Source organism: Octodon degus, unplaced genomic scaffold, assembly GCF_000260255.1.
Source record: "Octodon degus isolate 3935 unplaced genomic scaffold, OctDeg1.0 scaffold00020, whole genome shotgun sequence".
NCBI classification, from domain to species: domain Eukaryota; kingdom Metazoa; phylum Chordata; class Mammalia; order Rodentia; family Octodontidae; genus Octodon; species Octodon degus.
Genome location: NW_004524596.1, coordinates 7,642,355 through 7,667,915, shown reverse-complemented (window position 1 = coordinate 7,667,915; position 25,561 = coordinate 7,642,355). Strand labels below are relative to the sequence as shown.

General features: G+C 44.5%; 2 protein-coding genes across 3 annotated transcripts in view; one reads left to right on the top strand and one right to left on the bottom strand.

The window, feature by feature from the left end:
* Positions 1-2,110, top strand: part of Dhx57 (DExH-box helicase 57) — a 56,796-nt gene extending 54,686 nt beyond the window's left edge. Inside the window, exons 23-24 of the mRNA XM_004627631.2 lie at positions 299-499; positions 1,553-2,110. Of these exons, the coding sequence (XP_004627688.1) occupies positions 299-499; positions 1,553-1,696 (345 nt within the window). The 3' untranslated portion in view covers positions 1,697-2,110. The remainder of the gene's footprint in view (positions 1-298; positions 500-1,552) is intronic.
* Positions 2,111-16,869: 14,759 nt separating this feature from the next.
* On the bottom strand, positions 16,870-22,155 carry Gemin6 (gem nuclear organelle associated protein 6). 2 transcript variants are annotated; one of them, XM_004627725.2, is made up of 3 exons: positions 22,055-22,155; positions 21,038-21,190; positions 16,870-18,375 (listed from the first exon to the last, which is right to left on the bottom strand). In XM_004627725.2, the coding sequence occupies exons 2-3, from the start codon at positions 21,163-21,165 to the stop codon at positions 17,970-17,972; spliced, it is 534 nt and encodes a 177-aa protein (XP_004627782.1). In that variant the 5' UTR covers positions 21,166-21,190; positions 22,055-22,155; the 3' UTR covers positions 16,870-17,969. The 2 variants fall into 2 exon arrangements, with proteins under 2 accessions (XP_004627782.1, XP_023567035.1); XM_023711267.1 differs by having other exon boundaries at positions 21,038-21,194; positions 22,059-22,155.
* Positions 22,156-25,561: the final 3,406 nt, after the last annotated feature.

Genomic DNA, 25,561 nt, shown 5'->3' with positions numbered 1-25,561 from the left:
AAAAAAAAAAAAAAAAAAAAACAACAACAAAGTGCTGGAAGCAGAGTGGGAAAAGAGTGCCAAAACGGAAGGGGCAGGTGGAGTACGCGGGGTCACACCTCCACAATCCACCCGGACACACCCGGCCTGTGTCCCAGCAGTGTGCTGACTGGCTGCCATGCCAGTCAAGTTGACACAGGCCTGACTTCCCTGGAGATAAACTTGGGGTGGCCAATAGATAGTGTCAGTCCAGGGACTGGTGAGGTTCCCATGGCAGTGCCGTGACGTCACTGCTGAGCTCTGAGGGTTTGCTTTGCAGGTCAGACATTTTGACAGCCCCTACCTGTTGTACCACGAGAAGATCAAAACCAGCCGGGTGTTCATCCGGGAGTGCAGCATGGTGTCCGTGTACCCGCTGGTCCTGTTCGGAGGAGGCCAAGTGCATGTGCAGCTGCAGAGGGGGGAGTTCGTCGTCTCCGTGGATGACGGCTGGATCCGTTTTGTTGCTGCTTCCCATCAGGTAGAGGAAGCACTGCTCTTCCCAAGGCCCAGGCCCTGGCGCTCTGCTGAGGCGACGTGGAGGGCACCCCGCACGCCACGCACCGAGCTAACCCAAGGAAACAAGGGCCTTCACTAGGGCCCTGAGGAAGCGGACGGCTGCCTGGGGCTGGGCAGAGCCCTGGTGAGGGCTCCAGGGAGGGGGCGGCAGGGCTGCAGGAAGCTGGCTCAGAGGCGGGGTGAGGGGCAGGCCTTCCTTATAGACGGATACTGTGTGCTTATTATAGCAAATCAGAAACAGATAAGCACAGTTCCACGGATAAAAACTACCTTGATTGGACCATTATGAAGAAAATAAAAGGGAGAAGGAAGGTGGGAGAAAGGAAAAAAGAAATAAAAAGGAAGGGAGAAAAAAGAGAGTGAAGGTGTTTTCATTAGTAGGCTGTCGGTTCAGTATCCAGAACTCCATAAAAAAAATAAATAACAGCCAGGCAGTGATGGTGCAGTCTTGTGGTCCCAGCACCTGGGGGGCTGAGACAAAAGGGTGGTTGTGAGTTCGAGGCCAGCCTGGGCTACGTAGTGAGACCCTGGTTCAAAAAAAAAAAAAGACAAAAATACAAAAAATAAAAATATAAGTCTCAGTTTATTATATGGATTCTCTATCAAAATATTTCAGGAATGTTAAAAAATACAAATTTTTAATTTGAAATGGTCCTATAACTACACTTCTTTTACAAAGTGCAAAGCCAGGTGGCATGGTGGCAGACACTATTATCCAAGCATTCTGAAAGGCTGAGGCAGGAGGACTGCAAGTTCTAGCCTATCCTGGGCAACTTAGGCCCTGTCTCAAAGTAAACTATAGAAAAAGCACTGGGGCTGTAGCTCAGGGTAAAGGGTCACTTGCCTGTACTGGGGAAAGAAGGGAAAGCCAGGGCTTAGCTCAGGGGTAGAGCACCTGGTGGGTATGCGCAAGACGAATCTAAGTACGTTAATTGGTAGTACTTGTGACCTTGCCCGCTGATAAATGTCCTCCATTGTCATTCCAAGCACTGTTATATTTCAACTTTTGTTGTAGGTGGCCGAGTTAGTAAAGGAACTTCGTGGTGAACTTGACCAGCTTCTCCAGGATAAAATTAAAAACCCAAGCATAGACCTGTGCACCTGTCCTCGGGGCTCCCGCATCATCAGCACCATCGTGAAACTCGTCAGCACACAGTAGGGACTCGCCAGGGGGAGTGCTCACTACCCACCTGCCAAGTCACAGCAGCGCTTCTACCTCACACCCAAAGCCTGCGCTGGGGCGGGCCCGGAGGCCCACGCCCTGAGGGGCGCTCCTCGCTCAGGTCGCAGGCGGCGTGAGGTTGCGCAGCCCCCTCGCCTGTCAGAGCCAGTGGGGTTCGCCTGACAACACAGAAGTGAATGTTTAATATAATTGTTTTAACCTATGTATTCTTTGTCTCCTGCCTTTTATGATGTATGTGTATACATAACCTATGTATCTTTTCTCCTGTTTTTGCATCAGGCATGAGAAATAGTTGGTTTTTCTCCTGTCATAATAAAAATTCAGTTGAGAGAAGTTACAGCTGAGAAGGAAAAACAAAAAATAAAATCATGTGAGAAAAATAAATTTCACTTTAGGCTATTGGCTATTGAGTAAACTTGATTTGTAAAAGTTTTTTTTTTTTTTTTTTTTTTTTTGTACTCATTAAGTCAGTTTAAAAACAAATTTAAGCCAGATGTGGTGGCACACACCTATGATCCCACCTACAAAGTGAGTTCAAGGCCAGCCTGAATTCCACAGTGAGATGCTGCCTCAAAAAAAAGAAAAAGGGGCCAGGGCGATGGCTCAGTAGAATAAAAGCTTCCCTGGCAAGCATAAGGGCCTGAGTTCAATCCCTGGTTCTGCAAAAAAAAAGGGGGATTCTGATTGGGCCTAAAAATGCAAGTTGGTCTTACTCATAATGCTATTAAAAGCAAACCAATCTTTGTGTCTTTGTTCTCTAACTTTATTTTTCTTTTTATGTATCTAGTACAGGGTCTCACTATGTAGACTGGACTCGCAGTGATCCTCCTGTTTTCAGCCTCCCAAGTGCTAGGATTACAGGCACGTGCCAGCATGCCCCAGGGACAGGGCTGGCACAGCACGCTGGGGATCGAACCCCCAGCCCCTGCGTCTGCCTAAGCAGGTGCTTTAATCTGCTGAGCCATCTGGCCAGCCCTAACTTTTCTAACTCAGGAACTCTTCCAGATCTGGTGGCCGTATTTCACTCCCTGGAGACATTTTTTTTTTTTTTCCCATTGTTGAGGAACCTAGCAGTGCTGAGCAACATCCCCAGCCCTTTTTGTTTTTTAAGAACAGGGTCATTTTAGGGGGCCAGCGAGATAGCTCAGCGGACTAAAGTGCCTGCTTAGGCAAGCTAAGGCGGCTGAGCTGGCCACAGTCCGGGTATGGTGGTACACACTTGTAATCTGGGGAGCCTGAAAACAGGAGGATCACTATGAGTCTAAGCTGCATAGTGAGACCCTGTAACAACCAAATACATTTTTTAATTTTTTTTTTTTTTTTTTTTTGGTGGAGCCAGGGATTGAACTCAGGCCCTTGTGCTTTCCAGGCAAGCACTTATTCTACTGAGCTGTCTCTCCAGCCCCCCAAATACATTTTTTTAAAAAAACAAAACAGGGTCATTCAAAGTTGCCTGGCTGGCCTCGGACTTTCTGGGTCCTCTGCCTCCATCTCCAAGTAGCTGAGATTACCAGTGTGCACAGTACTAGGTCAGCGGCTTATTTTCAGCCGCTCTCAGGTTAGTGGGCCAGCACTTTGAAAAAGTAATGTATTTACAGCTTCCCCAGCTGCCTCCAGGAAGCGCTCCAAAGAGCAGAGTGGAAATGGGATCGTCAGACCTTAGCACAGTCACTGCAGAGTCATACTCTAGCATTCAAGCTAATGACAGCCACCTCAGTGTATGATTTTTACTTTCAGGTATTATTTTAGTAATGATTTCAGGAAATCTAGGCTGCCTAAAATGATTACCATCACGAGTGTTTAAGCCTCATTTGAGGAATGCAGGCTCTAAGCAGTGTTTTTTTAAGGATTAATTCCTATCATCGCTCTGCATGGAAAAGCCTCCCTGTGTGTAGTGCCCATGGATCCAGGCTCTCGCTCACTATTCAAATAAGGCTCACTGCAAAGCAGCATGGGTGGGCGCTCGTGGAAGAGTGCTCAAAAACTTTTTTTTTTTAATTTTAATTTTTTTTTTCTTGTTTTGGCGGAACTAAGGGGTTGAACTCAGGCCCTTGCGCTTGCCAGGCAAGCACTTATTCTACTGAGCCATCTCCCCAGCTTCAAAAACATTTTTTAGGACAAATTTTGACTCCATGCTGTTGTGCTGGAGCTCATGCTGCCCTGGCAAGGGCCATCTGCCATTGAGTCCACCTTTTCTTCATCTCTCTCAACTTTGTAGGAGAAAAATGGCAACAGTAATCATTATAACATTTTTGTGTGAAAAGTAACTTAAATAACAGCCTTAGTCAGCCCAGACCCACAAGTACCCACAAGTAGGATCGGCGTTTCAAGTGACAGTCTTGACATATTATAAAATATGCATAAATATGGTATGACAGTGGATAAATTGACATTTTCAAAAAAAAAAAACCCCTCAATTTTTAAAATTATTTCTTTGTGCAAAAATTGCAATTATGGCTATCTCCTAGGTTTTACCTAAAATTACATGAAGTAGTTCGTTTTCCTTCCACGGTGAATGAATGCCACAGTGCATGGAGATCAGCCACGGCAGGCTTGCTTCTGCAGTAATGACAGGCAGCCCAGCAGCCCCCCAAACTCACCTGTGTCCTGAGATTTGTGTAAGCGGTCCTTATTCCACCCTTGGCTTCCAAGGAGGCAACAGGGACTGTTAACCTTTCAAGTAAGACTTTGCGCCCATGAGCTGAGCCATAACAGACGCAGTGCCCCCTTAGGTATGAGGACTACAAAGGAGTCTCTCACCAGAGAGGCGGCGATGCAGAGCTTGATTTTGTTCTCGTTGCACTGGGAATTGAACCCAGGCTTTGGACACTTCCCGAGCCACAGCCCACCCCAGCCAAATGTAGTTTCTGCCTGCTATAGCTCTACAGCAGGGGAGTGGGCAGTCTCGGCGAGCCTTGATTTTCCCTGAAGTTCAGGCTGGTCTCTGGCTGGGAGGCTGGGAGCAGGCCCTTCACCAGCAGGCAGCCACCTTCCGTGGGCTTGGACTCTGCAGGGAGCTGCTGGGTGGCGCCCTCAGTCTTCAGGGTCCCAAGCCCAGCGCGGCTCTGCAGATGGCTCTCCCGCCACTCCCCACCACTGCGGCCCACCGGGCCTGCTCCCCTCCAGGACTGCCAGTCTCCGCGGGGGCGGCAGCGGTCCCTACGGCTGCAGGTGGGAACCGCCCCCCACAGCCAGTCCCAACTCGGCGAAGGCGCCGCCCACCTCCTCCTCCTTCCTTAAGCTTTCTCTCTCCCTCTCCCAGCAGGCTCCAACTCTTGCTTCTGATCCTTTCCGGTCCAGGTCGCTCTTCCCTCCTTGTCCTCCTCGCGTTGCAGTATTCCAGTGTTTGGATGGCAGGGCTCAGGCCCTTTCTCTGCTGTTCACCACTCCACCATCTTCATTTGTATGTCTTAAACTCATTCTCAACCAGACTTAGTGGCATACTGCCTGCCTGGCAGGAGCAAGGTCCTGAGTTTGAGTCCTGATACAAAAATACGGGGCCGGGGAAATGGCTCAGTGGAATAAGTACTCCCTGGCAGCACAAGGGCCTGAAATCAATCCCCAGTTCCGCAAAAAAATAAATAAATACTGATATATATATCTAAAAAAACCCCTGGGCAAAGTCCGCCAACATTGCTGGTTGTCACACCTGGAAGGAGGGCTATTACCATTCACAAAGGCCCAGGGTGCTGCTAGATACCCCACCAGGCGCGGGACACCTCGACAGAAAATGATCCAGGCCAGTAGTGCAAGGGTAAATGAAACTCTTACTTTCATAGAAATGAACCTGCATGGTAGCACACGTCTGTAATCCCAGCATTCAGGAGGCTGAGGCAGGAGGATTACCGTGACCAGTCTGGGCTACAAAGGGAGTTCAAAGCCGGCCTGAACTGCATAGTTCATGCCTCAAAAAGACATAAACAAACTGAATAAGAGTTTGTGCAGTTATCACGAATACAAAGTACTTGAGATGCTGAGAAAAGCAGACATACAAATGGGAAAGACCACGCACAGGTGGACAGGAATAGCTTCACTTTAGAAGCAAGTTCTTGCCATGTATTTTTTGTTTTGAAATAGGGTCTCGCTGCATAGTTTAGACTGGCCCTGAACTCACTGTGTAGCCCAGGCTGGCTTCAAACTCCTGGCGATCCTCCTGCCTCAGCCTCCAGAAGTGTGCCAGCACTCCTGGCCTTGCTTTGCTTCTAAAAATCACCCCTGTTTAAATGTTAAGACACTCTCTGCATGTAACTGCTAATACTTGGCACCAACAACAAAGTTGAAATTCTCACGCTTAGGTCAACATAAGACATTTAATATACACACGCATGTACACTCACCCTTATCTTCCTGTTGACTGAACAAAGTCCGGCCTACTAGACTTTGGCCAATATGCTAAAATGCAAATACGACAGGACAAATGGTATGTGGCTCTACAGGGGTGTGTGCACTGTGTTTCGATCTGTGTGGAGCCTAATGAGGACCCTTAACTTCCGGGTTTAGTAACCCTACTCCTGTAGTTTGGGCCAGGAAAGCCTGTTTGAGGGTGTAGCTCCTGTAAGCTTACCAGGCAGGGTGGCAAGGAGGTGTTTATGCTCTCTAGAAAGCAGAAGTCGTTTCTCTGAGGAGCCACCTGCACGTAGGTGCTGAGCGACTCTCCCGGGGGAAGCCAACCACAATTATAGGCTTGGCACGAAACCGTCAGTAACTGGAGACATCTGTGCTGCCGCTGCCCTTCTGTCACTGAGATGCACCTGTGCGCTTTCCCTCCTTGACACCAGCTGGCCTATATTTCCAGTCCTTAAATCAGTTTATGCCCCTTTTTAGCACAGCTGAAAGATACAAACTCATTCGTTAACAAGAAAGGCAGGTGTCCAGTTTATACCTAATATGTGCTATGTGGCTAGTCTGAAATTCATAGTGGGTTTACTTTATGCTGACAGCTTCTGTTAAGCCAACATTGGTTTAAGCAAATCCTATGTACCAGTCACCAGGATAGAAAAGTAGGCTAGAAAGAGAAACAGGGACACAAGAGGAAGAGAACAGAAAAATAAAACTGACTTAAACTCAGCCTCTAGAAGGGCCTTTGAAGGCTCCAGAAGTCTGTGGATTGAAACGAAAAGGAAAGGCACGAAGAGCTTTATCCAAGTCTCTCAATTCTGCTGAGTCTCTCGCAGAAGTCCTAGGTTTAATCCCAGCACTGCCAAAAACAAAATCTCTTAAGAGCTGGGGTTGAGCTCAGTGGTACAAAGTCCTGGTTTGATCCCTAGGACACACGGGCACACACACACACACACACACACACACACACAGAGCACTGAAACAGGGCCCAGGATGCCAATGTCCCCAAGAGGCAGTATCAGACAAACCCAAATTGGACATGATTCTACAAAGTAAAGCCCTCTGTTCAGAAACACCAATGACTTGGAAGTCAAAGACCAAGTATCTTTTATGAGGTATGATGGTGCGTGCCTGCAATCCCAGCTACCTGGGGGAGACCAAGGCAGGAGGACTGCAAGCGCAGACTGGGCAACTCAGGGAGATTCTGTCTCAAAATAAAATACAGAGAACTAAACTAACTTAAAAGTGAGTATCACAAGGGCTGCAGGTGCACCTCAGGGATCAAGCACCCTGGGCTCAGTCACCAGTGGACAGGGATGACACCCACATACGGTCCCAGCAAGCAGGAGGCCAAACAGGTGGATCAAGAGTTCCAGGCCAGCCTGGAGTACAAAGCCTGATCTGTCTAAATCTTCCAACCCACAAAAGTGTCTCTGTTTTTTTTTTTTTGTTGTTGTTATAAAGGACACAAAGACAATGGACAAAATCTGAAGATAGTCTGTATGGGGTTTTTGTTTTTGTTTTTGTTTTTTTTTTGGAGGGCATGTTAATTTTTCATTTTAAAGAAAAAATAATAAAAATAACAAAACAGTTTAAAAACAGATGAGTAGGGCCGGTGAGATGGCTCAGTAGAATAAGCGCTTCCCTGGCAAGCGCAAGAGTCTGAGTTCAATCCCCAGTTCCATTAAAAAAAAAAAAAAAAAAAACAGATTAGTAGGAGAGTTATAATTAATAAATTGCAGGGCTGGCCAGACAGCTCCAGATGAAAGTACTAAGACAAGGAGGTAACGATATCCCCCTTTCTCTGGACCCATTTTAGTGAAATCAATCTCCCAGTGCTCCCCTAGAGACACCTCAAGCACACCGTCCATGTTCAGAAGTAATCCTGCTGGGGTTTACCTGGGCACAGTGGCGACACCATCGGCTGGGTTCCTTAGTCATTTGATTCAGCTTGGGTCCTCAGGAAAGATGATCCTGTCGTTCAGCAGCATCTGCCAGCTATCTTGTGTTGGTGTGGTTTTAAGCTTTTAGCCAACAAAAGGTCTGCATTGGAGCCAACAAAAGGGCTGGCCTAGCACTCTGGGTGGCAGGACAGGCAAGAGCGCCTCGAGCGGCCCCACTGGTGTTTATGCCACCTCCTCAGCCGTGGCATCTGCTAGAGCATTCTCTCGGGCCACTGGAGAGTGTATTGTTTGGTGTCCCTTGTGGTGGATTACTGTCATCTTCCTGGGGAGCCAAACAACTGTAAGCAAGTCTAGGATTTCTTGGGCATTTTTGATCTTATGTTCACCAGTGGTCAACAGACCGCGCTCCTGGTAAAAAGCTCCATGTGTAGGCTTTCACAGAGAGCAAATTGGTCAAGCAATGGCCGTGACTCATCCTCATGTCAGACACTGACAAAAGGATGTACAAAGGGCGGTACAGGGCTCCAGGATAAATCCTGAGAGTACTTGGCTGACCTTATCAGATACAAAAGTTACATTTCTTGTTATGTAGGTCTTGCTCTATCTTGGTCTTAACCATCCTGCAGAAAAGTATAAAAATGAGGAATATAAAGTAAATCCATATTAATGCAATGAGCTGTAAAAGGCTCAAGTCAATAACTTCTGAGGATAACCCACTATTATAGACTGCTAGACAGTGTTAGATTGTTTAGTTGAATTCAAACACCTACAGTATTTAGATGCCAGTAGAATATTCACCTCTGACAGGACAAAAAAAAAAAAGATACAAAGGAAAGATCATTTTGTATTTATATATACAAAATAGGATAAATTTACAGCTACTTTTGTTTAATTCAATGAGAAGAAAGTGGTGTACTAACAGTGTTTGGACAGAATGTCCTGTCTGCTTCTTGTACTATGGATAACCACTAAGAAGATAACAATGTACAATGTATTGATTATCAAAACTGTCCTATTAATCAGCTGTGAAACTGTCTCATTCATATTTATTTCTCAATTAAAAAAAATTTTTTTAAATAGAATTAAAAAAAAAAAAGCTCCATGTACATTTAAGGTACTGGAATGGTTTTGTCAGATAAGGCAAAGCCAGGGCAGGAACCGAAGCAAGGGCTATTTTCAGAGCCTCAAAAGCCTCTTGTTTAGATTCAGTCCAACAGAGTTTTCCTTTTTGGTCCCCACAAATTAAAGGGAAGGATTTCTCCAGTCATATAGGATCCAAGGCCGGTTGTCCATCTGGGCCTAAAACTAATTTCCGTTTGAGCCCTTGGATCTACTCTCATTTTTTTTTTTTTAAAGCTGTTGACAGTCATCCCAAGTGGGCTGATGGGTGAAGAAAACAAATTCTAGAAGATATATATATATATATTTCCTGAGTCTCTAGTTAACAACAAATCATTTACATACTGTAAAAGAGGGAAGTTAGGATTGTTATTACCAAAAGGCACCAGATTTTTTGAAAAGCTTTTCTAAAAACAGTAAAGTGAATTTTAAATCCTTGGAAAGTCATGTCTACGTCACTGGCACTTGTGTCCCCTGCTTCTGGATCCTCCTGTTTTAGGCAAACAATTCCTGGGACAAAAGAATCTATTTTTAAATCCAACACAGCATACCAGATCCAATTTGGTGGGAACAGACTTATGCACCTTAAATATAAAGTACAATCAGAGAACTGTTATTTTTTATCAACCAGGGACATTTCAGTAGTTAAATCCCTGTAGAGTGTTAACAAGCAACAGTTGTAACAGTCAGGATGAAATGTCCACTTTAGTTATCATACATATCACATACGTTTTGTTCATGTTGGTTTGACATGAATCATATGTATATATAAAAATTTTTTCTAAAAACAGTAAATCATATATATATTATATATATATAATATATATATAAATTTTTGTATCACTTAAACCAGCTGGTAACTCAGGAGAAAACATGCTTTAAAGTCTGTATTTAAAGCTTAGATAATAACATAAATCCGAGCAGATCAAACAAATATCTTTGCAAAACCAGAGTGCACTCAAATATATTTCTGGCCAGGTTAAATTATGATAAAACATCTTTCTTTCCTGCCTATATTTTCATTTTGTACTTTCCCTACTATGAAGCAGTAACTTACTCCTTCAGACTTTTTACTTTTGCAGTTTGCAGCGATAACAGAAGCACAGGCTGCGAGAGGGGACTCAGAATCCCCTCCTTGTGGCCGCACCAGGAGAGCAGCTGCAGAGGAGGCTGGGGGGCAGGGAGTGGTGAGCAGTAAGCCTCCCTAGAAAAGGCAGGAAAAATCAATGCCTGTGAGCTGAGCTAGTGAGCTCCATGGGCTGTTGATACCCTGCCATCAGCTCAACAGGGAGAAGAGGACACAGAGACAGGGAGAGAAATCTCAGAAGATAAAGCAAGAGCAGCGGCTGCAGCACCTGTGGCTGAGGCGCCCCTGGCACCACAGCGCCCAGGATGAAACAACAGAAATCCCAAAGGCATTCCCTACCTTCACCTCAAGACCCATCAAAGCTCCGAATCATGCAGCTCAGCACAGTCGGTTTGCTCTGTACTGTTCCAGCCATATCAAAGGTCCCAGCAGTGTCCCCTCTCAATCCACACATACAGTAGAAACCCGAGACTATTATAATTTGACACAGTGGCAATAACTGCAATGCAATAGGGCAACTGAGCTAGAGGTGTGCTCTTCTGCATTTCCAAGTAGGCTGTCATAAAAGGGAAGAAGGGAAAGAAGAACACACCTAATACCATTGCCCTAGCCCACGCTGTGGACTCGGGGGGTACCCCCTGGCGTAAGTGCAGCTAGGGACATGAGTGCACTGGAGACAGAGAACAAACAATTCAGACCAACAAACAAATGGACAACATCCTGGGAAAATTCAGTTTCCTTTTTTCTTTTTTTACTACTTTAGACTCTCGACTGGATTTCAAACCAAAACAAACTGCCAGTATTCCCATAGACTCCCTGGTAAGGCAACACAGGGTTCCCCCTGCAACAAATCTAAAACAAATGAGGACAATAAACCTCATAGGGCCTCCAGCCTGAGATAAAAATGAATCCAAGAATATTTATCTATGAGAAAACACTCTTTCAGTGAGAGAAACGTGTCAATAGTATCTCAGGAATACTTATCTGAGATAGACTGGTACAACCTTCATCATCTGGAAGTTCGGGCCCACCAACATAGCCTCGAGAGAAGAAAAAAAGCCAATCAAATCCTACCTAGGTCAGAGTAAGTTCTGTTATTTTTTTCCACACCACAGCATTCCATTCCTTCAGCCACTTTGGGGCAGTTAGCTGAAATCAGCTTGTGGCACCAAAAACCACCCAGAAGTAGCTCGCAGGCACAGAGGCCAGGCGGGCCTTTTGTAAGAGTGTCTTGCCCACGGGGACCCTAAGGCTCGTTGTCTGAAATCCTGAAAATGGTCAAGAACACATTGCAGGAGTGACACAGAAGCAGAAGCAGACTGACACATAATTACAAAACAATGCAACCAACTGGCAAAGAACAAAGACAAAATGAAACCAAAGACAAATCCAATGCTCTGGCCCACTGTCGTAGAGGGGAGCAGAGTCCAGGGGATTTATGTTGCATCCAACTCCTCCTGTGATTTACCAAGGGGCGCCCTGACACAACATAAAGTCTCTTATAGGCAAGAGGTTCCACACGGCTCATATTGTCTGTATCAACAAAGAATATGAAAACTTCCAGAGACCTGTATAAGCCCATGGCTAAGGAATCTCCCCAGATTACAGTTCTCTGGAAAAAAAAAAAAAAAAAAAAAAAACTGGTTTCTATTTGATCCCAGTTAATGGTATCCAGGATGAGCCCCCAAGTGTTATAGGTTCTCAACATAGAAACCAGACCAGAATCCAATATTAAAATTTATGAGCCTTTTATTCCTGGGCCCAGGACTGCTTGACTATACTCACACAGGAGAGGACAAATGGCAAGGAACCTTAGAAGTAGAGAGGTTTTAAAGCTAGAAGCCACATCCTGTTTGGCAAACAAATTTGTCGTTTAACAAAGAACAGTACCTTTGGGGACAGCGTAACCATTACTCAGTATACATTCTTTCTGGTAGCGTTTTTTAGTTCTCATTTAACATTCATCTGCATACACATGGCCCTGACTACCAAAGCGACATTTTTCAGTTGGTTAGCAATACCTTATTTTGTACAGCTAGAAACACTTCGACCTTTAATTTGACTTACTTTGAAAGTCAATTCTGGGAAATCTCAGTCTACTCATGATTTACTGATGGTACACCAAGCCTCCTTGCAGTCTTATGAAGAAGCAGGGTTACAGAAAGCTGAACAGAGTAATTTTTTCACATTAGTTTAACATAAACTCATCACAACATCTTTTCACTTTCTGATATCCTCTTTTATCTCCTTTTTTAGGGCTATTGTAATTTTTACTGTACAGATCTTTCACATCCTTTGTTAGATTGCTTCCTAAGTATTTCAATTCGAAATAGCCCATGTTTTAGATGCTACTGTGAAGGGTGTACTTTCCTTAATTTCTCTCTCTGTGAGTTTGTTGCTTGTGTACAGGAATACTATTGATTTTTGAGTGCTGACTTTGTATCCTGCTACATTACTGAATTTGGATATTAAAGCTAGAAGTCTTTGGTGCAGTTTTTGGATTCTTCTATGTTGAGTTTCATGTCATCTGCAAATAATGACAATTTAACTTCTTCCTTTCCTGTGTTTTTTTTTTCCCTCTAATTTCTCCTTCCAGAACTATGTTGAATAGGAGTTGTGATAATGGACATCCTTGTCTTATTCCTGATTGACAGCTTGCAGTTCTTGACCATTTAATATATTAGCTGTTGGTTCATCAGAGATGGATTTTATGAGATTGAGGTAAAGACCATCTATTCCAATTTTCTCAAGGGTTTTTATCATGAATGAAAAGGGGAAAATAGGGGCTGGGGAGATGGCTCAGTAGAATAAGTTGCTTGCCTTGGCAAGCACAAGAACTTCAGTTCAATCGCCAGTTCTGCCAAGAAAAAAAAAAGTGGGGGGGATCACAGTGGATCCCACAGACATACAGATCATTATTAGTAGCTGCTACGAGAACCTATATTCTAACAAGATAGAAAACACAGAAGAAATGGATAGACCCCTAGACACCAGTGAACTGCCAAAACTAAGTCAAGGCAATATGAAAATTCTAAATAGCCCAATATCAGCCAATATAATTGAAAATATAATTAAACATTTATCAACAAAGAAAACCTCAAGTCCTAATGGATTCAGTGTTGAATTCTACAAGAAATTTAGAGAACTACTGCCACTGATGCTGAAGCTCTCTAAGGAAACTGAAAAGGAAGCAGTACTTCCAAAGGCATTCCTAGAAACAAGCATTACTCTGATTCCAAAACCAGCAAAAGAAAAAAAAAAAAACAACAACCAAGAAAGAAAACTACAGGCCAGTCTCCCTCACAAACTTAGATGCAAAAATCCTCAATAAGATACTGGCAAAGAGAATGCAGTAAATCATCAAGACTGTACACCATGACCAAGTAGGATTCATGCCAGGGATGTAGGGATGGTTAACACAAATAAATAAATGTAAAACACCCTATTAACGGAGCCACAGACAAAAATCACACGATCATCTCAATAGATACAGATAGTCTGTATTTAAAAATAAAGAAACCAAGAAAAAGCAAATGTGGTAAAATGTTAACATTTGCTAGGTGATTTTTTTATTGCAGCACATTTCAGTAACGATCACACCCCTCATGGGGAGTTCATATATGTATATAATAACAAAAAAGAAATAACAAGAAAGCAAAAAAAAAAAAAAATTTGCCAGGTGAAAGATATATGAGAATTCCTTATGCTGTTATTTCAACTCTTCTGTAAATCTGAAATTATGCCAAAATAAATTTTAAAACAGTGCATACATGCTAAAATTAGTTTTCATTAGCATATCCACCCGAGTAAGTTCAGAAACACCACAATGAAATACACATGACCGGATGATGAAGATAGAGAGGAAACAATTCTTCATCTAATTTTCAAAATTGAAAATGTGAGGGGGGTGTGGTGGTACACACGCATAACTGCTGCACTGGGGACAACACTGATGAAGGAAGACTGAGACCACCCTAGGCTACATAGTGAGTTGAAGACCAGCCTAAACTACACAGTGAGAGCCTGTCTGAAAATACAACAGGTGTGGTGGTACAGCCCTGTAACCCCAGCACTTGGGAGGGGGAGGCAGGAGGAGTGCCTGAAGTTTGAAGCCAGTCTAAGCTACACAGGGAGACCCTGTCTCAAAAAATGAACAACACTCAGCGGACTAAAGCACCTGCTTAGGCAGACACAGGAACCAGGGTTGGATCCCTGGTGTACCATGCTGCCCCCCCCCCCCCGGGTGCGCTGAGATGGCTGGGTGTGGTGGCAGGCGCCTGTTATCTCAACACTTGGGAAGCTGCAAACAGGAGGATCAGTAGGAGTCTGATCGGTGTAGTGAGACCCTGTAGACCCTGCACTAAACACATAAAAAAAAATAATAATAACAAAAATGAAAGTATCAGACAAACAGCTCCCACACTGGATGAACATAGAGATGTGGGAAAATGCTAATTAATAAATCAAATTAAGCAATTTTAAAATATCATTTAACATTAAGAAGCAAAAGTTAAAATGTTAATACCATAAGGATCTCATAAAATGTGTATAAACACATATTTATTCCCCTAGTCATTATAAATGACAGCATATTTAAAAAGTAACATGCTGGAGCCAGCGAGAAAGCTCAGCAGTCTAAAGTGCTTAGGCAAGCTTAGGCAATCGTAGAGGACTGTGGTTCGATTCCCTGTACCACATGCTGAGTCTACCTTGCCCCCAGGGTGGGTTGAGACAACCACAAAAAAAAAAAAAAAAAAAAAAAAAAAATTCCCGTACCTCTAAACAGATGTACTGAGGGGATGGTGAGATAGCTCAGTGACACAAGTACCTGCCTGGCAAATGCAAGTTCCTGAGTTCTATTCCTGGTACCTCCCTGAAAATAAATCAAAACAGACTAACTGAATCAAAATCTGCTGGGATACTTCCTAGTCCAGCAATGTTTTAACAAGCTCTCCAGCAGATTTCGATGCTTGCTAACATGCAAAAGTACTAAGCTAACATGTCCTGTTATTAGACAACAAACATGCAGGGAAATAACTATCTTACCAGACTGTATTCAGGCTTAATGTTGGCCCTAAACCTTAACGTTTTAAGCTGTTTCTCCCAGAAGGAACTAATTCCCCTTTTGTGCATAGGACGAAGGAACCCACAACACGAGAGAACTGGGGAACAAACTGCCTGCCCAACTTGGTCTCTTGTGGACAGATGAGGAAAGAGTTCAGCTAGCAGCAGCCTCAGGGGTCTGTCATGCTCAAAACCGTCTTAGGAAATCAGCTCCTGGAAGACCACACCAATTCAAGGATCTTCTATATAAAAATTTTGTATAAAGATCCAATTTCTCTATAAATATAAAGCAACTATTTAACTCTGCAAAAGTAACCACAGGCACTACATGAATAGTTTATTACAATGAAAAAAAATTTCTAATGTATTTAGTACAGCATCTACAGGGTCTCACTACACAGATCGTACTCATAGTGATCCTCCTGTTTTCAGCCTCCCAAGCACTGGGATTACAGCCGTGCCACCATGCCCAGTCTCAGCGCGTCCCAGGGGCAGGGCTGGCATGGCACGGCTGGGACCCAACCTCAGTCGCTGTACCTGCCTAAGCAGGTGCTTTAGTCTGCTGAGCTATTTGGCCAGCTCAAGTTCCAATGACATTTTACTTAACAAGTGGAAACAGTAGGCCAATGGCGGCCACGACCTAGTTTGTTGACCCCTCTCTCAGCCAGGGAGGCAGGGATTTACTTGCAGCTCTGGTCTGATGTCCCACAAACTGAAGGCATTCTACACAAATCCAAAATAGCGCACACCGTCCTACACCAAGACCTCCATATGGACCGTTGGCCCCAGACTGGCCTTCAAGCAGTAGGCTGAAAGACACCTACAGCTGGGCGTGGTGACACACACCTATAAGGCCAGCATTGGGAAGCTGAGGCAGGAGGAATACCTCAAGCTCAAGGCCAGCCTGGGCTACACAATTTCAAGGCCAACCTGAACTACATAGCAAGACTCTGGCTCAAAAACAAGAAGTACATCTATACTCTCTGTTCAGTATAACCTGACCCAGAGAACAAGGGTCATTGTTACGGCCTGTGTCTAGTTGGGTCCCCAAAGCCTCATGAGGTCATAGGTGGGGTGTGATGTGGGATCAAAGGTGTGTGCTTACTCAACTAGTCCAGATTGGTTTATCGTAGTTCTAGGCAGGACCAAGGGTGCCTCACCCTGCGTGAGTGCTATCTGCCCCAAGGGAGGCAGGGAGGATAAAACACAAGGCAGAGAAAGAGGGGCACGTGTTTGCTGCTTGCTACCTCACTGCTTTGCTGCCTTCTGCCTGCCCTGAGCCACTTCTCCTCTGAGATGCCCTTCTGCCACATGCCACCCTGCGTGGAGCCAGCCAACTATGAGCTGGAATCTCTACACACTATGAGCTAAATAAACCTTTCCTTCCTTACCTTTGGATGTCGGGTATTTTGTCTCAGCACTGAGAACAGGAACTAAGATAAGCACAGATGGAAAGCCTGCGTCTGTAGACTGGGGGGAGTTCTGCTAGGCAAAAGAGCTGGGCTGCACTCAGCAACAGCAAACCTAATCACCCAGACTTAAAGCCAGTGTTCACTCGAAAGGCTTTGCATTTTATACACTCGGTACCAGTAAGCTTTCCAGCACTCTAACAAAAATGTCAGTAGCCTATACAGGAGGAAAAGAGGTTTCTCAGCTCAGTTTTGAAGGTTTAAGGGCACGGCAGCGGCACAGGCTATTTTCAGGCTAGTACACGCTTGCTTTAGCACTGGAGTCACAACAGCATGGAAGACTTTACATAGCCAAACAGGAAGGCAGAGACTCTGGGGCCACACCCCATGACCTAAGGGCTGCCCACCGCCTCTGAATACCACCAATCTGGGGAGCAAGTTTGTAACACATGAACCTTTAAGGAGACACAAGTCATTCTCTCATATGAGCAGTTTTGTTTGAAACTACTTTATCAATTACTACAAATAAAAGACAAACATCTTATGATATAGATTGAGGCATTTTCTCAAAAACAAAAAAAATACATCCATATATATACATATATCTCACTATACTAGGGATCGAACCCAGAGCCTTATACTAAAGTGCCCTATCACTAGGTACATCCTCAGCCCTCCTGACTTTGGGATAGTGTCACTAAATTACCGAGATGTCTGGAACTAGCAATCCTATGTCAGCCTCAGAGTACCTGGGACTGTAAGGTGCACCACTGAGCCGCCCAGCTCCATATACATCTCTTGCCTAACAAATCTCTTGCCTAACAAAAGTGGAGTAAAGTGAGCTAGGGATGTAGCTCAGTGGTTGAGTCATTACGCAGCACGTGTAGGATTCTGGGTCAGTCCTCAGGGCCACTAAAAAAGATGGGGGCAGCATATCCTCATCACAGGACAAAAAGACCCTTTTGGGGAGGCTGAGGCAAGAAGACCTTGAGTTCGTGGCCAGCATAGGCTACAAAGTAAGACTGTACTCAAAAACAAACACACACAGAGTTAACTTTAAATTCCTTGTGCTAATTTCACTGCATGCTAATGTTCCTCCTTTGATTTTACCAAAACGATAAAAAATTAAAATATACACACAGTGCTCAAGTACCTTTCAAGTCCTGTAGTATAATGGCTTACATTCATACCATTATGAAGAAAAAAAAAAAGAAATGGAAGTCAATTTTATTTATTGAGGTGGTACCAGGGATCAAACTCGGGACCTTGCGCTTGTCAGACAAGCACTTATTCCACTGAGCTACCTCTCCAGTTCCCCGAAGTCAATTTTAAACAGCGTGCCGAGGGTTCTTGGTCTCTCCTTGGGAAGCTATAAGATGTCCTTGAATAAGGTCCTGAACCCGGGACAGAATGATCTCATTTGAGCTGCTGCAATTTTCTGGGCAGTACGGTGGGTCTATAGTCAAGACCCCAGCCACGCAGAGAGTCCTGCTTGACTCTCCGCGCTCCGTGACGGGGACATGGTTCTTCTGGAGCCACTTCTTCAGGCTGCTCTTTCTCCTCTCCAGGTCCTCGGGGCCAAAGGCATCACAGCCTCCGGACGTGAACAAGGGCGCCAGCTTCTCTCTCACCCTGTGGTCCACTTCACCCATAATTTCAACAGTCCGCACAGAATGGCCCATAATTCCAGTCACAGATAAGCTGCCGTCTTCAAGCAAGTTCACAAGGACAATACTTTGAAGGAAAAAATAAGTTCAGAGCAGATTTGCAAAAGGCAGAAGGCCCGTAAGACTATGGAAAAAATAACTGAGTCAGAGGTATCATAAACCCAAACAAGGTACAAGAATAAGAACGAACCATTGCACCTGTCTGAAATTAATCCTCTCACCATCAAATGCTTATACAGTTAAGTATTCACTGAAAAGCCTAAACATTGGAACAATCTGCCAGCTTAAAATTAATCCCTATGGGATATATGTGATATATTACCTAGAGTTAAGGGGGTTGAGGGTGTTGTTCAGTAGCATGGGTTCTGCTCAGTATGTGGAAGGCCTTGGGTTTGGGCCTCAGTATGGCGGGGATTATGAATGCCTTAAACATGTATAAGATTGGGTATAAAGTTAATTTTTAACATTAAAAATATAGTAATTGAGTATACTAAGAAAAAAAGCCAAAATATTTATACAATATAAAGAGAAACCACAGTATAACTGAATATATTAAAGCAGGCCAAAAAGCCAGGCATAGTAGCACACACCTGTAATACCAGCATTGGGAGGCTGAAGCAGGAGGATCGACATGATAAAGAGGCCAACCTGGCTTCTACAGTAAGTTGGAGGCCAAGGCCAGCCTGAACTCTGCATAGTGAGACCCTGTTTCAAACAAACAACAACAAAAAAAAAAAAAAAAAAAAAAAAAGAGAGAGAGAAAAATAGGCAGCAAAGGCCAGCAGAAAACAGTAAGAACAAATTTGTCAATATTTTTTAAACTTAATGTGACTAGGTCTGTAATTTTTTAAAAGAGGTCCGGCCAGATAGCTCAGTGGACTAAAGCACCTGCTTAGGCAGCAGCAGGGCCAGGTTCGAGCCTTAGTGTGCCATGCTGGCGCGCCTATAATCCCAGCGCTTGGGAGGCTGAAAACAGGAGAATCACTATGAGTCCGGATCTGTGTAGTGAGACCCTGTAGACCCTGCACTAAATACAAAAAAAAAAAAAAAAAAAGAATTTAAAATCTTCCCATGGAAGATATGGTGGTGGAAAAAAGCCACACAATTTTCTTTTTAAAGCCACACAATTTTATTGATAAGGTCTATCAAAACTTCCAGGATCAATCATTTCCTACCTAACCAAATTCTACTAGAAGCTATAAAAGGGAATCTGTACCTCATTTAATGAGTCTAATATAATCTTGATGCCAAAAAAGGATTGAAAAAGAATCAGTGAGCCAGAGAGATAGCTCAGTAGAATAATAAGTGCTTGCCTGGCAAGCCCAAGGGCCTGCGTTCAACCCCTGGTTCCACAAAAGAAAAAAACAAAAAAAAAAGTATATGAAATTTTTGTAACCTCTTGGTAATTTGTGGATAAATGTGCCGTAACCTCACAAGAGTCGTGCCAGGAGTGGTGGTATACACCTGTAGTCCTAGCACTCTGGGAGGCTGAGGCAGGAGGACTGCAAATTTGAGCCCAGCCTAGAAGTTAGTGACTCGGTGTGACTCTGTCTCAAAATAAAAATTTTCTTCAAAGGGGCTGGGTATGCAGCTCAGCTCAAAGGCCCTTGGCACAATCCTCAGCACCATCAATAAATAAAGAAGTCTTGCAAAAAATAAATCTGATCCCAATCAACTCTCTAGATCTGAATATAAATTTGTAACCAACATGGGAGATAAACAAACACGCTGAACCACACCATGATAATGAAACAAGCTGAGTTCAGAATGTTTGATTCTGTGTGACCCACGTTCTTCAAACTAAATAAAATGGAAAATAAAGAGTGTAGAGGCATACATTAAGCTACCTAAGAGACAAACCAACCGACCTGAGTAACTACAACAGGGAACTCTGGAAGGGAGGGATCTGAGACAAGTTGTCTTACTGTGTAGTGTAGGCTGACCTTGAACTCATTATGTAACCCCGACTGGCCTGAAACTTGCAGCCATCTGCCTGCCTCAGCTTCCCAAGTGCTGGGACTAGACTTGTGTGCCACCAAGCCTGGCCTGAAAGGGAACTTTTGAGCCAATAGAGAAAACCTAAGCACATTAGAAATTAGTTAATACTAAGTTTATTATTATTATTATTTCTTTTATTAGGCATTTTAAATTGTATTACATGTGTTTAACCTTTTTCAAGAGATAATGTTGAAGTGTTCGTGAACTGGGTTTAAAATACTTGGGGGTGGGGGTAATGTCTGTTACGAGACTTTCTACCTTTGTATATGTTTTAAATTTTCTATTAAAAATGAGAAAAAAAAATTGTTTTAAATATAGCTTAGTGGCAAAAGCACCTGCCTGGCAAGCACAAGGTCCTGAGTTCAATCCCCAGTCCACAAAGACAAGGTCCTAAATTCAATCCCCAGTACCATCCCCCCGCAAAAAAAAAATTTCTAAATCTCTGTCCTATAAATCTGCCTCGTTTGACAGCATAATCTATAGTCACAAGTCACAAAGACAACTAGTTTCAAAGGCAGTTGAATTCTTAGCGAGAACAGCCTTTGGCTAATCTGCTTTCTTTTTTTTTTTTGGCAGAACCGGGGGATTGAACTCAGGCCCTTGCGCTTGCCAGGGAAGCGCTTCTTCCACTGAGCCATCTCCCTGGCCCTAATCTGCTTTCTTAATGCGATCATAACGCGCAGGCAGCACCAAAGGCCTCCAGGATTTAGGGTGGCAGGGCGCATACTCACTTGGCAGAGACCGGGTCTGTAGTTAAAAGCCATCCTCTATACTCCTTCTTCTCGCTCGCCAGTACTCTGACTTCTTTATAAACGTAATCTTCCCATTCTAAGGGGCTTTTCTTAGTCCACTCACTCATGGTCCCCAGGTGGCTAAATCTGAAACCACCATGTTCGGATTAATATGCATGCTCCGCCCAAGCAAATGTCTTACCTGTAAACTCCGCGCTAGAAGCCGAGAACTGTGATCTGTCTCAAATTCTTATAACTTAATACAATTATGTATTCACACATTGAGCTAGTCCTGGTAGCAACCGCCAGTGGCGCCAGCTGCTCACAAGGCTGAGGCGAGAAAAATCACTCTACCCCAGCAGTCCCCAAAACTCGCGTGGAGTAAGTGAGGACTCTGTCTCAAAACAAAAGGAAAGTAAGAGGCATAGTGGCGCACACCTGTAATCCCAGCTGTCAGGAGGCTGATGCAGGAGGACTGCCACCATTTGAAGGCCAGCTGGGGCTACACAGTGAGGCCAGTAAGACCCTGTTTGCACAAAACACACACACACGCCAAAAAACGGGTGAATATGGGGACTGGAGCTGGGGACTTAGCTCAGTGGTGCAGCGGCTACCTACAAAAGTGAGGTCCTGAGTTCGATTCCCGGCACCAAAACAAACAAGGAATAGGCACTGGAACCACTTGAGATCGTTTAATGTTACCAGGACAAGGCTAACACTCTGCGGGGACACGGGGCGGCCGCGGGCGCCCCCGAAGCTCCTGCCCCACCGTCCTGTCCCACTCAGGCCCTTTCGCCCTGCCGTGGGATGCTGCTCCGCAAGAGGAGGGTCAGAGCCCTCAACCCAGCCTTCCCGCGATCGGAGTTCCCCGCACACCCGCGACCCAAACGGAAGCAGAGAACCGGGCCGCCACCCCGGCTCTGCCCGGACGTCTGCGCGGGACGGGGCTCCGAGGAGGCGGCGCGACGAAGGCTGCAGCGAAGCTCCAGAGCACTGACCCGCCGCCGCACAATACTTACACGCGCTACTTAACGTTTAACCCCGGCCAGCGGACACGAGAGGAGGTGAAACTGCATCACCTGACGCTCAGCCACACGCTGCCAGGAGAAGCCGCGAGCGCGGCGCCGGGCCCAGCATGCCTCGCGGCGTGCGTCACTTCCGTCCCCCACAAGCCCCTGTTTTGTAGTCCACACCCTGGGCGTTCCCTCCGGGTATAGGGAGTCGCGGGCTCTCGACTGCGGTGCGAGATGTTTGTGTACCGGGAGTCCTCTAAACTGGGCAGGGCCTGGCCTTGCGGACGCCACGGTGGACATCTGAAGTCGTCTGGGTGATTGCTTGCTTGCTTGCTTGGTTACTAAGGAAGAGGCTCACATCAGGTGCTAGGAGGCATAGAAAAGCACTACTGCTATGAATTAAAGCATTTAAGCCTCTAGGTAAATCCCAGAGCTCTAGAAGTGTGAAATGAACGTACTGCGGAGAAGGGTTTAGACCGCCCTTAACTCACTTTGTAGCCTAGGCTGGCCTCAAACTTGCTGCGATCCTCCTCTATAGGTAGGTCTGAGGAATGCTGGCATGTGCCACCAGCCCAGCCTCGTGAACTTTAAATTTCTCCTGCACATGTGAAAACAAAGGCAAAATTCCAAGAACAGAAAAATTCCAAGACTATGGCACCAAGATGTAAAAACATCCAAATTCAATCTGCTTTTCTATTACTACTTGGAATTAAAGCAGAGGTTTCTTATTGATGTCAATAATCCCCCTCCAAAACCTTCCTTCATTCTGAATGAGTTGCCTGATTCTATTGATGTGGCTTTAGTGGATTAGATTTTGCCAGTTAAAGCTCTCTGGACATCTACAAAGATCTAATGTAAATTCCAGTTGCTATTATATTGTGGAGGGAAAATTACCTCAAAAATTCAGTCAAAAACAATTTTTGACAAATGTTCATTTGCATTTTAAGCTTCTTTGAGTCAGGGTCTTGCTTCATAATCCAGGCTGGCCTTGAACTCACTACCTAGCCCAGGCTTGGCTAGAACTTGGAGGGATCCTCCTGCCTCAACCTCTTGAGTGGTGAGATTACAGGCGTGTGCCACCAGGCCTGGCCTTAAGCACCGTGCTATCCTGCAGAGTGAAAGCCATAAACTTTTGTTTTCTGTCTATGTGACTCTACAAGCCAAAGCTAGCCTCATATGCAGCTCACTCCAGCAGCTGTCCTTCTTCTGTTCCTGCTGCCTTTCCTCCCCGTCCACCTCCTCTCTCCATTTCCTTTCAGGCCTAGAACTCCACTCAGACTTGCCCACACACTTCAACCCTTTCATTTGCCCAATTAAAGTTTGCTCACTTTAGATTTTTTATGTCCATGAAGTTTCATTTGGGCAAGAAATATTTATTCTCAAAGGGACTTTTCTCCATAGCCCTTGGGGCATGACTGATTTTGTCATCAAGGTACAAAAACATGAATCTGATAAAATATTTCTGTTGATGAATTATTTATTTAATTTAATGAGTTTTATATCAAACAATGAGTGTGTAACAAAAAAAAGCACAAAAAAATAAAGTATTGGATTTTAAATATTTGTTATGGGAGGCTGGGGAGATAGCTCGGCGGTCTAAGCGCCTGTCTGGCAAGTGCAAGGACCTGGGTTCGCACACCTGTAATCCCAGAGCTGGGGAGGCTGAGACAGGAATCCCAGTCTGTATAGTGAGACCCTGTACCAAAAAAGTAAATACATAAATAATTTTTTAAAAAATTTATTTATAAAAAGCATCAACATTTTCAAATTCGACTGGTCTTGCATGTACAGTGTGAAAACATCTGAAATAAATTCTCATATGAATTACAATGAAAATACCAATAACTCTACAAAAAAAAAATAAGAAAGATCTTTGCTTCACTTACCACACCCAAGGCAGTCTGCACATGTGACCGCAGCACGCTCCACACACACACATTGCTTACACTGACAGCGTGTCTTTTGCTTTGCTGGCCTTTTGTAGGACATACTTGATATCTTGATGATCTTGCTGATTTGTCAGGAGATTCTTAGTATATTACATAGTACGTAGGTGACAGGAACACACACTATGAATAAAATTAATCATTAAACTTCTAACATGTATTGTGTATTTAGAATAGACATCAACATTTTCAGGCCAGAGATACAGGTCAGAGGCAGCACAGTGCCTGCCTCGCAAGCACAAGGTCCTGAGTTTGATTGCTGGTACCAAAAAAAACAAAAAACAAAAAACACATCACATCAGCTTCCAGCTAAAAGATAGCATCAGAAATAAATTCCTATGTGAGCTGGATGTGGGGACACACATCTGTAATCCCAGCACTCGGGAGGCTGAGGCAGGAGGATTGTTGGGAATTCAAGACCATCCTGGGCTACAAAATGAGCTCAACTGAACTGCATAGCAAGACCCTGTCTCAAAAACCAAGCCAAGACAAAACAAAACACAAGCTCCTGATAAGTGGCTGTTGGGAGCCCCAGAAGCTGGGAAATTGATCAAATGTGTGTGGGTGGGACTAGGCCTCAGTGCTTAAAGCAAACAAGCTAACTCAGTCCTGAGATAAACATCCTGTCTGATTAAGGTCAGCTGTTGGTCGTTCCCTAGGCAACCTTGTGTCCCAATTTACTAATTTTGCAAAGGTATAAATAAAAGTTGATTTTGTTGTGGGAGGGGAGCGTTAGTCTTGCCTACCAAGCAGACCAGCAAACACCTAGCCCAGCTTTTCTCTTCTTGTCTCTCTCTTCTCATTCCTACCACCACCACCCTTTCTCCCCCATAGAGCCAATCCAACTGAGACCAGCGGATCCCTACAAATGGCTATTTCTAGGGCTGGCATAGGGAATGTGTAAGATCAACTTAAATCACCTTACTGTCTTCAGAGAACATAGGTGCCAACTTGAAAGAACACACCCTGAGCACGTCGGCCAGTGTGAGCACAGAAATAAATGGTAGGGATTATAGCCACTGGAAAAAACGGGAGACCATACTATGTACAGATATAAACCAAGAAACCAGAAGTCAGATGAAGAATAGACTTTCAAAGCACCTCCTCCAAAATAGTTGCTAACAACAAAGTTAAAAGGGGCCAGGTGTGGTGGCACCCAGCTCTCATGAGGCTGAGGCAGGAGGATCACTGAGAGATCAAGACCAGCCGGGGCTACAATGTGAGCTCAAGGCCAGCTCAAACTGCATAGTGAGATCCTATCTCAAAAAGACAAAAAAGAGGGCCGGGGAGATGGCTCAGTGGAATAAGTGCTTCCTTGGCAAGCGCAAGGGCCTGAGTTCAATCCCCAGTTCCGCCAAAAAAAAAAAAAAGAAGAGATTAAAAAAATAAAGTCGGGCTGGAGAGATGGCTCAGTGGTCTAAAGCACCTACTTGAAACAAGCTTGGCAAAGCACAAGGACCGGGGTTCAATCCTCCAGCACCACATGCCAGCCAGCCCCGCCCCCTGGTGGGCTGAGCTGGCCACACACACACACACAATAAATAAATGTAATAAATAAAAATAAA

Bases quoted from the DNA above. Each gene is read 5' to 3' on its own strand.
- Gemin6 (XM_004627725.2), bottom strand. From the start codon at position 21,165: ATGAGTGAGTGGACTAAGAAAAGCCCCTTAGAATGGGAAGATTACGTT. The intron at 18,376-21,037 runs GTGAGTATGCGC...TTTCCTTCAAAG, and splicing joins ACAGACCCGGTCTCTGCCAA to TATTGTCCTTGTGAACTTGC.